The sequence below is a fragment of the Emys orbicularis genome, chromosome 6 (genome assembly GCF_028017835.1).
Source record: "Emys orbicularis isolate rEmyOrb1 chromosome 6, rEmyOrb1.hap1, whole genome shotgun sequence".
Taxonomy (NCBI): domain Eukaryota; kingdom Metazoa; phylum Chordata; order Testudines; family Emydidae; genus Emys; species Emys orbicularis.
This window is the reverse complement of record NC_088688.1, coordinates 77487502-77502885: the sequence shown is the minus strand read 5'-3', so window position 1 is coordinate 77502885 and position 15384 is coordinate 77487502. Positions and strand designations below refer to the sequence as shown.

The following is a 15384-nucleotide window of genomic DNA, read 5'->3' as shown; positions in this document are numbered from 1 at the left end:
GGCACCCAGCTGTGCTCTTCTAATCGCCCTGGTGTCTGGCTGCGCGTAATCAGCCGCCAGGTGATTTGCCTCAACCTCCCACCCCGCCATAATCATCTCCCCCTTACTCTCACAGATATTGTGGAGTGCACAGCAAGCAGCAATAACAATGGGAATATTGGTTTCGCTGAGGTCTAACCTAATCAGTAAACTGCGCCAGCGAGCTTTTAAACATCCAAATGCACATTCTACCACCATTTTGCACTTGCTCAGCCTATAGTTAAACTGCTCCTTACTACTGTCCAGGGTGCCTGTGTATGGCTTCATTAGCCATGGCATTAAGGGGTAGGCTTGGTTCCCAAGGATAACTATAGGCATTTCAACATCCCCAATGGTAATTTTCTGGTCTGGGAAGTAAGTTCCTTCCTGCTGCTGTTCAAACAGACCAGAGTTCCTGAAGATGCGAGCATCATGCACCTTTCCCGGCCATCCCACGTTGATGTCAGTGAAACGTCCCTTGTGATCCACCAATGCTTGCAGCACCATTGAAAAGTACCCCTTGCGGTTTACATCCTGGCTGCCAAGGTGGTTCGGTCCCAAGATAGGGATATGCGTTCCGTCTATCGCCCCACCACAGTTAGGGAACCCCATTACAGCAAAGCCATCCACTATGACCTGCACATTTCCCAGAGTCACTACCCTGGATAGCAGTAACTCAGTGATTGCGTTGGCTACTTGGATCACAGCAGCCCCCACAGTAGATTTGCCCACTCCAAATTGATTCCTGACTGACTGGTAGCTGTCTGGCGTTGCAAGCTTCCAGAGGGCTATCGCCACTTGCTTCTCAACTGTGAGGGCTGCTCTCATCTTGGTATTCTTGCGCTTCAGGGTGGGTGAAAGCAAGTCACAAAGTTCCATGAAAGTGCCCTTACGCATGCGAAAGTTTTGCAGCCACGGGGAATCATCCCAGATCTGCAACACTATGCGGTCACACCAGTCTGTGCTTGTTTCCCGGGCCCAGAATCAGCGTTCCACGGCATGAACCTGCCCCATTACCACCATGATGTCCAAATTGCCAGGGCCCGTGCTTTCAGAGAAGTCTGTGTCCATGTCCTCATCACTATCGTGATCGCGCTGTCAACGCCTCCTTGCCTGCTTTTGCAGGTTCTGCACATACTGCAGGATAATGCGTGAGGTGTTTACAATGCTCACAGCAGCAGCGGTGAGCTGAGTGGGCTCCATGCTTCCCATGGTATGATGTCTACAAGAGAGCAGAGTTGCAGCGGAAGAGGTGGAGGACGACGGTTAGCACCACGCACATTTCCTGAGGAAGAGCACACGTACCCGGGAGCCCATGACAGAAAACATGTAGAAATTCGCTATTGAGGCAATAGCATTAGAGCAAAGTTGCAGCGGAAGCGGTCTATGACGATGGTTTGCAGACCTACTGCACCGTCTGCTGCCAGCAGCACCCAGGACACAACAGCGGCGGTGTCAGTGAGCTGAGCTGAGCGGGCTGCACGCTTGCTGTGGTATGGCGTCTGCGCGAAAAAAAGGCGCAAAACAATTGTCTGCCGTTGCTTTCACGGAGGGAGGGGAGACTGACGACATGTACCCAAAACCACCTGCAACAATGTTTTTGCCCCATCAGGCATTGGGAGCTTAACCCAGAATTCCAATGGGCAGCGGAGACTGTGGGAACTGTGGGATAGCTACCCACAGTCACTGCTCTGTAAGTCAATGCTAGCCACGGTAGTGAGGACGCACTCCGCCGACTTAATGCGCTTAGTGTGGACATATGCAATCGACTGTATAAAATCGATTTTTAAAAATCGACTTCTATAAAATCAACCTAATTTCATAGTGTAGACATACCCTGAGACTCACTGCTGCAGGGTTTTTCCCCCCATGTAGACGTACCTGAGTTCAAATCACTTCTGATTCTGAAAGAGGCTCACTAAGAGTTGTGGTTTATTAAAGGGGGAAAAAAGTGAATGCATGTCATTTAAAATGCATTTATGGTGTGGAGAGGGCTGACTGTTGTCAGTGAGAATACTAAGATTTATAAAAAGCTGTAAATATGAGGGCTATCGTGCTAGATTTCATTACTTTAGAGCCTCCCACCTGCTTAAAGCAGCTATAAGCCCCTTTGGGCAATTCACAGTGTTTACTAATTGTGCCTCTTGGCATGTGTATAAAAGTGTGATTTTTGAAAAGTCAAAGTACAAGCTTAAACCAAGAAAGTTGAAAGTCATGCTAGTAGCTTCAAACCTTAATAACTAGTAAGTTATCAAAGTTTAAGGCTCTCGAGTGCCTTAGGCCTGGTCTACACTAGGAGTTTATGTCGAATTTAGCACCGTTACATCGAATTAACCCTGCACCCGTCCACACCACGAAGCTATTTAGTTCGACATAGAGCTCTCTTAAATTCGACTTCTGTACTCCTCGAAAACGAGAGGAGTAGCGCTAAATTCGAAATGGCAATATCGAATTAGGCTAGGTGTGGATGGAAATCGACGGTAATAGCTCCGGGAGCTATCCCACAGTGCACCACTCTGTTGACGCTCTGGACAGCAGTTCGAGCTCGGATGCTCTGACCAGCCACACAGGAAAAGCCCCGGGAAAATTTGAATTCCTTTTCCTGTCTGGGCAGTTTGAATCTCATTTTCTGTTTGGACAGCGTGGCGAGCTCAGCAGCACTGGCAACGATGCAGAGCTCTCCAGCAGAGATGGCCGTGCAATCTAATAGAAAGAGGGCCCCAGCATGGACTGATCGGGAAGTCTTGGATCTCATCGCTGTGTGGGGCGATGAGTCCGTGCTTTCAGAGCTGCGCTCCAAAAGAAGGAATGCAAAGATCTACGAGAAGATCTCTAAAGCCATGGCAGAGAGAGGATACAGCCGGGATGCAACGCAGTGCCGCGTGAAAATCAAGGAGCTGAGACAAGGCTACCAAAAAACCAAAGAGGCAAACGGACGCTCCGGATCCCAGCCCCACACATCCCGTTTCTACGAGGCACTGCATTCCATCCTAGGTGCGGCCGCCACCACTACCCCACCACTGACCGTGGACTCTGAGGATGGGATATTGTCCACGGCCGGTTCCTCGTCGGAAATGTTAGCGGACGGGGAAGATGAGGAAGGAGAGGAGGAGGACGAGGCAGTCGACAGCGCTTGCAACGCTGATTTCCCCGACAGCCAGGAGCTCTTCATCACCCTTACCGAGATCCCCTACCAACCGTCCCCATCCGTTACCCCGGACACCGAATCAGGGGAAGGATCAAGCAGTGAGTGCTTTAAACATCTAAACATTTATTTTTAATATAACTGGAATATTTATATTGTTAACAATGGGGTTTTCATTCACTCATTTAAACATAGAAACTTTTATTTATAAGACAACAGGAATATTAATAATATCAGCAATTGGGTGTTCATGATTTCTTTGCCTTAGGCAACTATTTAGTCCCAACTATGTAAAAAAAATCAAATAATGTCCGGATTTTCATGATTAGGCAACCACAGGACGCTCCACTCTGTAGTCCCTTCCAGTGCAGTTACACCAAAATACGGTCTATATGTCCGGGAATTGACAGAAAGTCCTCCTGGGAGAGCTCAGCATAGCTCTCCTGGAGGTACTGCTCAAGCCTGCGCATCAGGTTCCTTGGCAGGGCGATCTTGTTAGGTCCACCGTGGTAGGACACGTTCCCACGCCATGACTCTATCAAGTAGTCCGGGATCATAGCACGGCAGAGCATGGCGGCATACGGCCCGGGCTTCTGCATGCTCTCCCGAAGCATCCGTCCCCTGTCGCTCTCCGAGATCCTCATCAGCGTGATGTCGCACATGACGCCCTGCTTTGAATTAGGGAGGGGAATGTTAGTATTGGGTCTGCTTTACAGCCACGCGGTGGAGGCGGCAGAGGGGCAGCATACAGGGACCTTTCCCTGGGATAGCCGCGAGGTGGTGGGACAGGGGCAGAGCTCATGCTTCCCTGATTGCTGCCAGCAGAGAGTGGCATTGCTTTCAGTGCGAAAGGAGCCCAGTGCTACTATTAAAGTTTTAAGCTGCCACAAGTCTACGGCTTACCATGTTTTCCTGCTACAAAAGTAGAGGTGTCCTGCCACGCTTCTCAGATCGCAACTGCAAGACCCCAGGCACTGAAGGCGAGGGCCGAAAATTCGACCTTGTCCTGAGTGCGCATGTGAAAGGTGCAGTGCATGGTGTTGTTCACAGAGAAAGACTATGTTCTTTGTTAGCAACTTCATTTATCTGTCTCAGGAATTCACTCCCTTTTTCCCATTCCCACAGACACATCTGCGACTGTCTCCCAACCCAGCCTGGCATCACACTCCCAGAGGCTAGCGCAGATTAGGAGGAGGAAGAAGAAGACGCGTGAGGACATGTTCTATGAACTTATGGACTGCTCACGAGCGCAGGCAGCCCAGACGACACAGTGGAGGGAGAACTTGTCACAAATGCACCGAGCAGTCATGGAACGGGAGGAGAGGTGGCGCCAGGAAGACCAGCAGGCTACTCAAACCCTGCTTGGACTAATGAGGGAGCAAACGGAGACGCTCCGGCGCCTTGTGGATGTTCTGCAAGACCGGAGGCAGGAGGACAGAGCCCCGCTGCAGTCTATCTCTAACCGCCCTCCCCCGCCACAAAGTCACACCCCCCCCTCACCAAAAGTCCAAAGAAGGAGGGGCGGCAAGGGCCGTTAAAACTTTCAGTCAACCCCTGCAGACTGCTGTTGCACTAGAAGGCTCTTGTTCCACAAAGTTTGAAAAGTCCTTTCCTACCCATCTCACACAAGCCCCCGTCCAAGTTTTCTCCCCCCCCTTTTCATGTGCGGTTCATAATAAAATATTTTTTTCTGTTAAGTACTGTTTCCAAGATTTTCTTTTAGAGGAGATTCTGTCTCAAGGGGGGGAAGGGGTTTGGTAATTGGACAGGACAGTCACCTTAAGGAGGCTACAGAGGCGGGGGCAGGTCCAGCATCAGGACACATACACAGTGCAGTCACCAGTTACCCTGGTGAGTCTGGGAGGTGGTTTTCATGTTCTGGGGGGCGGGGGGGTTGATCTGTGACTTTGTGGCGGGGGAGGGCAGTTAGAGAACTTATGCCGCGGTCCTTATCCTGGATCACAGAGCCACGCAGCAGGGGGTCTGTAACCCTCCGCCCCCTGCCAGAAAGTCACTTGGCCGACACATACACGCAGTCCAGGCCAGGACTGCTGGCAGGCTCCGTTGAAACAACCAATCCACCACTGCGGAGCCTGTCATTCCCGGAGTTTTGAAGCATCATTTGCATCAGAACACTAAACCCGCCCCCCGCCACAGTCTGCGTCCCCGGTTTAAAACATTCCCGCGAAAACAGTAAGAAAGAGAACGTTGTTCATTAACAAAACGGAACAGATTTTATTTGTTGGGAAGGTGGTGAAGGGGGTATGTAACTTGGAAGGATAGTCAACAGTAACTGGGTAAAGAAACGGGGGCAGGTTCAGCATCTGTGTCCACAAACTAAACAGTCACTGGAGACCCTGCTCAGTCAGGAACCTAGCTTTCAAAGCCTCCCTGATGCACAGCGCGTCCCGCTGGGATCTTCTAATCGCCCGGCTGTCTGGCTGGGCGTAATCAGCAGCCAGGCTACTTGCCTCAACCTCCCACCCCGCCATAAAGGTCTCCCCCTTGCTCTCACACAGATTGTGGAGCACACAGCAAGCAGCTATCACAATGGGGATATTGGTTTCGCTGAGATCACAGCGAGTCAGTAAGCTTCTCCATCTCCCCTTGAGATGGCCAAAGGCACACTCCACCACCATTCTGCACTTGCTCAAACGGTAGTTGAAAAGTTCTTTTTCTGAGTCCAGGGCGCCAGTATAGGGCTTCATGAGCCAGGGCATTAGTGGGTATGCAGGGTCCCCGAGGATCACTGTAGGCATCTCCACATCCCCAAGACTTATTTTGTGCTCCGGGAAGTAAAGACCTTCCTGCAGCCGTCTAAACAGACCAGAGTTCCTGAAAACACGAGCGTCATGAACCTTGCCCGGCCATCCGACGTTGATGTTCGTAAAACGTCCCCTGTGGTCCACCAGTGCTTGCAGCACCATAGAAAAGTAGCCCTTTCTGTTAATGTACTGGCTGGCCTGGTGGTCCGGTCCCAGGATAGGGATGTGAGTCCCATCTATAGCCCCACCGCAGTTTGGGAATCCCATCTCGGCAAAGCCATCTATGATGAGCTCCACGTTTCCCAGGGTCACTACCTTTGATAGCAGTACCTTGACGATTGCCTTGGCTACTTGCATGACAGCAACCCCCACGGTAGACTTGCCCACACCAAAGTGGTTCGCGACTGACCGGTAGCTGTCTGGTGTTGCAAGCTTCCAGAGGGCTATGGCCACTTGCTTCTGGACAGTCAGGGCTGCTCGCATCCGGGTGTCCTTTCGCTTCAGGGCAGGGGACAGCAACTCACACAGTTCGAGGAAAGTCCCCTTCCGCATGCGAAAGTTTCGCAGCCACTGGGATTCATCCCAGACCTGCAGCACTATGCGGTCCCACGAGTCCGTGCTTGTTTCCAGGGCCCAGAATCGCCGTTCCACAGTATCCACAAGACCCAGTGACACCGAGATGTCCTGGGCGCAGGGTCTCGTGGTTTCTGAGAGCTCTGAGCTACTCTCCGAATTCATGCCCTCACGGTGGTGCCGTAGCCTCCTCTCCTGATTTCTCTGCAGGTGCCTCTGGTAAAGGTGGATGAGAAGCTGCGAGGCGTTGAGAACTGCCACAACTGCAGCGATGGTCGCAGCGGGATCCATGCTCGCACTGCTGTGGCGTCCGTGCTGTCACTGATCAGAAAAGTGCGCGAACTGATTTCCCGCCGGCGCTTTCAGGGAGGGAGCGAGGGAGGGCGGGAGGGCGGGAGTGATGGACGGATGACGACAGGCACCCAAAAGCACCCTCGACACATTTTTTTACCCAGAAGGCATTTGGGGCTCGACCCAGAATTCCAATGGGCAGCGGGGACTGCGGGAACTGTGGGATAGCTGCCCACAGTGCACCGCTTCCAATGTCGACGCTTGCCCCGTTAGTGTGGACTCACGAAGTCTCACAAAGTCGAATTACTGTCCTTAGTGTGGACACACACGTTCGACTTTGTAATATCGATTCCACATATTCGATTTAACTAAAATCGAACTACTCTCGTAGTGTAGACATACCCTTCATCTTTTTTTTTTAAAACATAAGCAATTCAATTTTAGGTATCTCCAAAAATGATAACAGGATTTTCCAGGTGGGTTTGGCTAGTTTGCAAAAATAAATCCCATTTATAGAAAAGACAGTCTTTAAAAATTGAGTCTAACTAAAATGGAGTCAAATGTTCATGAGTGGTGAGTAAACTGTGAAATTAAGGTTGCCAACTGTCTAATTGCACAAACCCCAAACCCCTTGTCCTGCCCTCCTTGAGGCCCCACGCCTTCTCCAAGGCCCCACTCCCGCTCACTCCATCCCCCCTTCCTTCATCGCTGGCTCTCCCTCACTTACTTTCACTGGGCTGGGACAGAGGGTTGGGGTGCGGGCTCTGGGCGGGTGGGGCCAAGGAGTTGAGAGTGTGGGAGGAGGCTCCAGGCTAAGCCTGGGACAGGGATGTGGGGAGCAGGAGGGAGCGTGGGCTCTGGGAGGGAGTTTGGGTGCGGGAGGGGGTTCAGGGCTGGGGTGTGGAGAGGGTGAGGGGTGTAGGCTCCAGGCGACGCTTACCTTGGGTGGCTCCCGGAAGCAACCAGCACGTCCAGCTCCTAGGCAGAGGCACGGCCAGGTGGCTCTGCCCATTGCCCGTCTGTAGGTACCACCCCCGCAGCTCCCATTGCCCGCAGTTCCCGGCCAATGGGAGCTGAGGAGTTGGCGCTCAGGGTGTGGGGGCAGTGCACGGAGACCCCCTGGCCAGCCCTGCACTTAAGAGCCAAACATGCCGGCTGCTGCCCGAAGCCGCACGGAGCCAGGGCAGGTAGGGAGGACAGGAGAAATCAGGATATAATAATACTGAGCTTGTAATTTCTAAAACAGGATGTAGATAATAGACTCTTACAGTTTTCTTGAATAAAAATCATGTTCCACATTCAATAAAATAAAAAATATTAAAAAAAATATAAAAAATTATACTGATTCATAGTATGATAAATCAAAAATTGTTCTGAGAGGTGAACTGGAAGCAGCTAAGGGCTGCTGAACAGTTAGTATAAATAAAAACTTGTTGCATTGACTTTTTTTCTTTACCTGCTTTATGAAAATCTAAGAACTATGTTTGAAGGCCAAAAAAAGCCTTGGTGAAGCCCTGAAGAGTTCTTTGTTCTGAACGCCATTAACTAAATCTCAACACATCTCACACATTAAAACAAACCATTTCAAAAGAAATCACCACTTAAAATAGTTAAAAAATTCAATATTAAATTCCCAGTGACTTCAATAAAAAAGCAAGTATGGTCATTCTTAGAGTACAGGTGAGAAGAAAAAATGTAGATGCAAAGTGTTGCAGAAACTTTAATAGGAGTCATAGAGCTAAAAGCCTGTGTAATGATTTGAAAATTTAGGGTGTTATCTGTATATTTTAAGACAATTATATGTAATTTCCATTCTTTGTCTCTCAAGATTTTGCATTAAATTTAACATTCAGAACTTTTTTTTTTTTTTTTTTTTTAAAGCTTAATTGCAAGTTGCTTATCCGGTTATCCAGAATGACTTTTAAACAAATCTTTGAGGAAATGAAGTGCAACAAAATGAGGATCTGATTAAGAAGTCTAGGAAGTAAAGTACTTGACCCCAAAGTAAAACCAGGTAATCTTCTATATTAGTATGTGGATCAGATGGAAATGGCGCGTTATAGTTAGGTTTGGAAGCATTCGATTTTTATCAATAAATGTTGGTAAACGCTGATTTCACTGTACACACACAGAAACCAATGAAAAATATTTCCAGATGATATCTGAAACTGAGAGGCAAAGCAAGAGAAGTGCTGCTTGAGAACTTATTAGCATTTGATTCAAGGATATTTATTTTGTATATTTTGACATGTGATGTTGACAATTTGTGTTTTAACCATTATAAGGTTTTAACTTTTTGCATCTCACTGTCTAATATCATTAAATATTGTCTGACCCCAGCCAAATTTCCCACAATTGGTGAAAATGTAAATAGAGAAAAATCTAAAAAAAAAACAACCCAAAAAACCTTAAAATTGACATTATCTGTTGAAATTATCAAAAAATAAAAATTGAATTCTGCAAAGCCTAATTATAGTTTGTGAAACGAAACACTGTTGAGTGTTGGTTTAGCCATTCTGCTCCTCCAGAATAAAATGAAAAAGGCAGAATTAGTTTTTAGTGTCTGCAAAATTCTCCTCCAGTTTTGGGGTGGAATCTTGGATCTATTAAATTCAATGGCAAAACTTCCATTGACTTCAATGGGGGGCAGGATTTCACCCTTGATATTTATTGGTATACTGTACTTGTTACGTACTTTATCAGGTAAACTCAAAGAATGAAAGCTTCAGTAATTGCACTGTGCTCTGGAGGAATCCAGGCCTGAAATTGGAGGTGTATTAGGAGATAGGAATCATGTACATAGCATTCTAGTTCCTATGATTTTATCATGAGTGTCACAATATTTGATGTTTAGAGTCCCAGCTCCTGGATTCATGTGGCTTCTTGAGAATCTCCGTTTAAAAAAAAAAAAAAGTTTTTAGCTCTCATGGTTTTGGAAAAAAGCTTGAAAATGTGAAGGAAGTGCACTCCAAAGGCTGAGAAACCAAAGGCAAACACAAAGAACGCAACTTTTATTATTATTTTAAATTTCCTGATTTAAGACAATCTTACGATTTCTTGATGCATGTTTTGAACACCTGGGGTATTTGCAGAGCCATGTGGGGAAACCTCCACAGTGTCAGCTGATTTCCAAAGCTATCTGCTTCATTTTTGTTAGCAGCCTACATTCAGGCAAACAGAGCTTAATAAATAAGTAAGAGCAATTTGTTAATTTTTTTTCTCATTGGAAAATCTTAATTTACAGTTGAACTGGAAAATTCTCATACTGAAATTTACATATACACAAAAGTACATTTCCTTATACAAAAGCGTGGAAAAGGCAGCAGTTCTATCAATTAAAATGAACAATGTAGGAACACTGTGCAATATGTGCCAACAACGTAATCTCTGGGAAGAAAACACAGAGAAAAAGTCCTTGAATTATTTTTACAAAGGGGAGAGGGGAACAGTAAAAGAGATGGTGGATTAGGACTACTTCTTCCAAATGTTCTTTTGAAATACATATTAACAGATCAAGGGTAACGTAAATATCCTCCAAACACATCTATTATGCGCAAAACATACAATCTTTTAAAAAAATCCTACAGTTTAGAAATGATAAGAAATGACAATAATCCAAGTGGAAATACAAATATGCTCACAGCAGCTCGACTGGTGTTTAGGGAAAAAGCACATCAAAAAGGACTGTATCTTTAGATCAAACCCTGCAGGCAAAAGAACCTACATAGTCAACAAAAAAAAGAGAAGCAGTATTTTACGTCTTTTTATGATTTGAATCCACAGTAGATTTGGTTAGAAAAACAACAGAGAAAAAAATACGTCTTCATATAAATCATCTGCCCCAATTAGGATTTTAAAGAGCTTTATATAAGAACTATTGGTTTATTGGCAGATTATTAGAATTTGGACCAGTATCACTCGGCAAGGCCTGTATTAATAATAATGTGGTTTATGTGGTGTAGGGTCAGATCAGTAAAGAGCTGTTAACAGATGACAAGTTTGATTACCGTTGGCTGCAGGCAAGACATATGGATCCCTTAGGAACAGCAGCACAGGCTGGTGGGACAGTTTGCTGGAAAGGTCAAGAACAGGAATGTCAGCATCAAGGGACAGTAAACAGGATATACTACAAACTACCTTTGATAAAGTGAGGTGACCCAAGCTGCTCAGGAATAATGTCAGTATGTTTATATGCACAAACTCTGTGGAAAGGAGAAAATTTTCTGGGAGCAAAGCTCACTATTGCTTAGTGACACTTAACATGACAGCATCAGCTTGAAATATGAGGTGAAGGGGTCACACTCCTGTGGTGGTGGTAGCGGTGATGATGGCTTTAAGCCACCATTTAGCCCTCCTGATTCTGGGCTGTTCTGTGGTCCGTAAGAATATTTAGACTACCATGGGGCAACCTCTACATTAGGTTAGCCTCCTGGGCTGCCCAATGGGCCACAGAACTACTGGGAATCTGTGCAATACTCCTGCCCCAGATACTAGCCCAGCACACCCCTTACGCCAAGGCTTGTGAGAGTATAATTGGGAGGCAGCCTTATAGCTGCTGTCCACAATAGCTATGTCAAGGGAACCTTCCCCGACCAGTAGCAGGCTAAGGCCTGTTCACACTGCTCTGAGTCTTTTATGTAGAGCAAAGGGGCCAGAGCAGGAGTAGTTTTTTTCCTTTTTAAATGAGAAGTAATTTTAGGTTCTATATCCGAATGCCCTTGCCAAGCTTTCAGATTTTACAATCCGATTTTCCTGGTTTTAGTTTTTATTAAATATTCATCTCTTCCCATGTGAAAGACCCATGCAAACAACAGGAGCAACTAACTGACTGACTGTATACAGTGAAACCCAACGTATGCAAAGTTCTGTCAAAAGCATGGAAAAAATCTCATTTTTTCCCCAATTATAGTCCTGTTACAACCAACACCCAGCATGGGGTAAAAATGTTCACAGAGAGAGTTAAGCTGAAGGTGTCCCTTTTGTTTCTGTAAGAAATTCCAGAATATAAATTAGAGAGAGAGATGTGCAATTCATAATACAAACAGATCTGGTCCAGCTTATGAAACCAGATGCAGTGTTTAATGAATTCACCCAACATTTAATGCCAAGCTATTGTTATTTTGTCAATTGCTGGAACAAATGTAGGATGCCCTTTATGTGTGTAAATATATCTATATCTATCTATATATACATATATATCTAATTACTTCAGTGTCTTTGTTTTATATATTAGTAGACTGTTAAACCAATTTCCTTAGGAAAATTAGCAAAGGAAGCATGGCTTTTATTTACTTACACCACATTTAATTGTCTAGAAATGCTAGCAGTAATTATGAATTGCTCACCTTGATTCTTCAGATTCTGTTTCATCAAATGAACTAAAACAAAAATGCAGACAAATTAGATTATGCTTGCTTATAACAACATTAACATACAACTCCATATACAAAGACAGCTGTTAATAACAGCTAGGAAAGGAAAGACCCTTTTTCTGGTCAGTGGCTATGTAATGCAATGCAATTAATATGGAAGAACTCTCATGATTTTATTGTGATCCCAGCTTGTAAGTGACAACATGTATTTCACTGGAATAGATTCACATGCATAAATATATAAAAGTGGTGGGGTACAATTCCACTGAGAGATTCTGGTTGACATCATTAACTACAAGAGAAGAGTGTCAAGTAGCTTGTCCCTAAATCACCAAAGCTGGCATATTTACATTTTTGGGGGGATAATAAATTTAGCACATTTATGTTTCATATTATTATTATTGACAGCAGCATAACACATAACATTACATTAGCTATAAGTGAAGTATGTTTGCTGTTATATGAGCATTTTCAAACCAGTATCAAGTGTATGATAAGTAAAGTAAACCCTACATATCTTAAAGAGATTCTGTATGTATTGAATGTGAACAATGATTTCCCAGGCTCACAGTTTGAAACTACAATTACAAGGTTTTGTGAAAAATCATGACCCAGATCTAAGTCTTTTTGGAAACACCCATGTAAGGGAGTACAAAAGGCTATGAGGCTGCCCTGACAGTTTCCTTTGCATTCTTATGCTGGGGGGGGGGGGGCAGTGTTTACTACAGTGTGAAAGAAAGCAAAGACCTGACCCACAAATCCTGTCCAAGATCCCTTTGCCTCCATAGTAGTTCTGGTCATATCACATCATATCAAGTCCTGTGGCGATGGGCGAGCGACGAAGCAGCAGGTGTGGATACACTGGGAGCTGTAGCCGCGGACCTGCACGGCTCAGGCATAATGGTCGTTCCTCACTGACCGAAGCAGCAGTGATGCTCGGCATCTTCTTGAGTGACTGAGCAGCCCTATTCAGGATTGCACTGCTCACCTCCGTAGAATGAGGAGGGGGCTAGAAAAGGTGCCCTAAACATTGCCTGCTTTACCTTACCCTGGCCAGCACACCGCGGCTGGCGGGGATCCCATAAAAGCGGTCGAACAAAAACAAAACTTAGAGTGACACCGATCACTATTGGCACATGGAATGTGCGCACGTTACTGGACAACATCACGGCAGACAGACCGGAGAGAAGAACAGCACTTGTCGCTAGAGAGCTCGCACGCTACAACATTGACATTGCAGCCCTTAGCGAAACTCGCCTTGCTAATGAAGGACAGCTGTCTGAGTCAGGTGGTGGCTATACATTCTTCTGGAGTGGCCGCAGCAGTGATGAGCGTCGCAAATCTGGAGTTGGCTTCGCCATCAAGAATCATCTTGTTCGGAAACTTGCCAGTTCCCCCAAGGGTATGAATGACCGGCTCATGACAATGCAGCTTCCGCTTCAAAAAGGAAAACAAGCTACTCTGATCAGCGCATATGCTCCTACAATGACCAACCCAGAGGATGTGAAGGATAAATTCTACGAAGAACTAGATACTCTGCTATCGTCAGTGCACCGCACAGACAAGCTAATTCTGCTTGGCGATTTTAACGCAAGAGTCGGATGCGATGCCGCAGCCTGGGAAAGAGTCATCGGGAAAAATGGATTGGGAAAGTGTAACAGCAATGGCCTGTTACTGCTGAAAACTTGTGCAGCACATGACCTTCTGATCAGCAATACGGTCTTCCGCCTTCCTACCCGTAACAGGACTTCGTGGATGCATCCCCGTTCCAAGCACTGGCATTTGATCGATTATGTCATCATCAGGAGAAGGGACAGACAAGATGTCAGGGTTACAAAAGCTATGTGTTGGACGGATCATAGGCTCATAGTATCCAAAATGAAGCTCCGTATCATGCCGAAGAGACGACCACAAGGCTGTAAGGCTCTCAAAAGGATCAACGTGTCGAAGCTGAAGAACAGCCGCATCACTGAAAATCTAGCGGAAGACCTAGAGAATGAGCTTGCTGATCTTCATATTGAGGATGACGCTGAGAAAGACTGGGAGCGATTCCGCAACACTGTCCATACAGCTGCATCGAAGGTATTGGGGCCCTCCACATGCAGGTGGCAAGACTGGTTTGACGAAAATGATGCAAAAATCCAGGCCTTACTTGCTGAGAAGCACCGCATGCATCGTGCATATCAAAACGATCCATCCTCAGCGGCAAAGAAGACCGCCTTTATCAACGCTCGCAGAACAGTACAGAACCGACTGCGCAAACTGCGGGACTTGTGGCTGAGCGCCAAAGCAGATGAAATACAGGCATATACGGACAGGAATGACTATAAGCAGTTTTATGAAGCCCTTAACACACTCTATGGTCCACAGTCTTCTGGAAGTTTTCCCCTCCTGAACTCTGATGGTACTGTGCTTCTTACAGAGAAGACGCAGATTCTCCAGAGATGGGCTGAACACTTTGAAGCAATTCTCAATCGCCCCTCGGTCATCAATGATGAGGCCATTGACAAGATGCCCCAGGTTGTAGTCAATGACTCCATATGCTTCACCAGAAGAGGACGAAGTGAAGAAAGCTATCAATCAGCTGTCAAGTGGCAAAGCTCCAGGGTCAGATGCCATACCAGCAGAGGTGTACAAAGTCGGTGGACCCGTGCTGCTACGGAAACTCACTGAGCTGTTTCAGTCCTTCTGGAAGCAGGGAACCATTCCACAAGAATTTAGAGACGCGTCCATCCTGCACCTCTATAAGAGGAAGGGCAATCGCCAGGTATGCGACAATCACCATGGAATCTCGCTGCTTTCTACAGCGGGGAAAGTTCTTGCACGGGTTCTGTTGAACCGATTGATCACTCACCTGGAGAAGGGCTTACTGCCAGAATCACAGTGTGGCTTCCGCAAGGGACGTGGGACTATTGACATGATCTTCGCTGTGCGTCAGCTACAGGAGAAATGTCAAGAGCAGAATCGTGAACTCTACACAACTTTTGTGGACCTCACGAAAGCATTTGACTCTGTCAGTCACCAGGGCCTGTGGAGGATCATGTCGAAATTTGGCTGTCCAGACAGATTTATACGAATGGTACGTCAATTTCATCAAGGTACGATGGCTCGTGTCCTGGATGATGGTGAAACATCTGAGGCCTTCCCAGTCACCCACGGCGTCAAGCAAGGGTGTGTTTTAGCACCCACTTTGTTCAGCATGATATTCTCTGCCACTTTG

At 46.4% G+C, this 15384-nt stretch overlaps 1 protein-coding gene across 2 annotated transcripts in view; it reads right to left on the bottom strand.

The window, feature by feature from the left end:
• The window catches only part of SNX24 (sorting nexin 24), a 140915-nt gene that overhangs the window by 10523 nt on the left and 115008 nt on the right, over positions 1-15384 (bottom strand). For both annotated transcript variants that reach the window (XM_065405946.1, XM_065405945.1), the window contains exons 5-6: positions 12138-12170; positions 10800-10864 (exon numbers count right to left, since the gene is read on the bottom strand). In XM_065405946.1, the coding sequence (XP_065262018.1) occupies positions 10800-10864; positions 12138-12170 (98 nt within the window). The remainder of the gene's footprint in view (positions 1-10799; positions 10865-12137; positions 12171-15384) is intronic.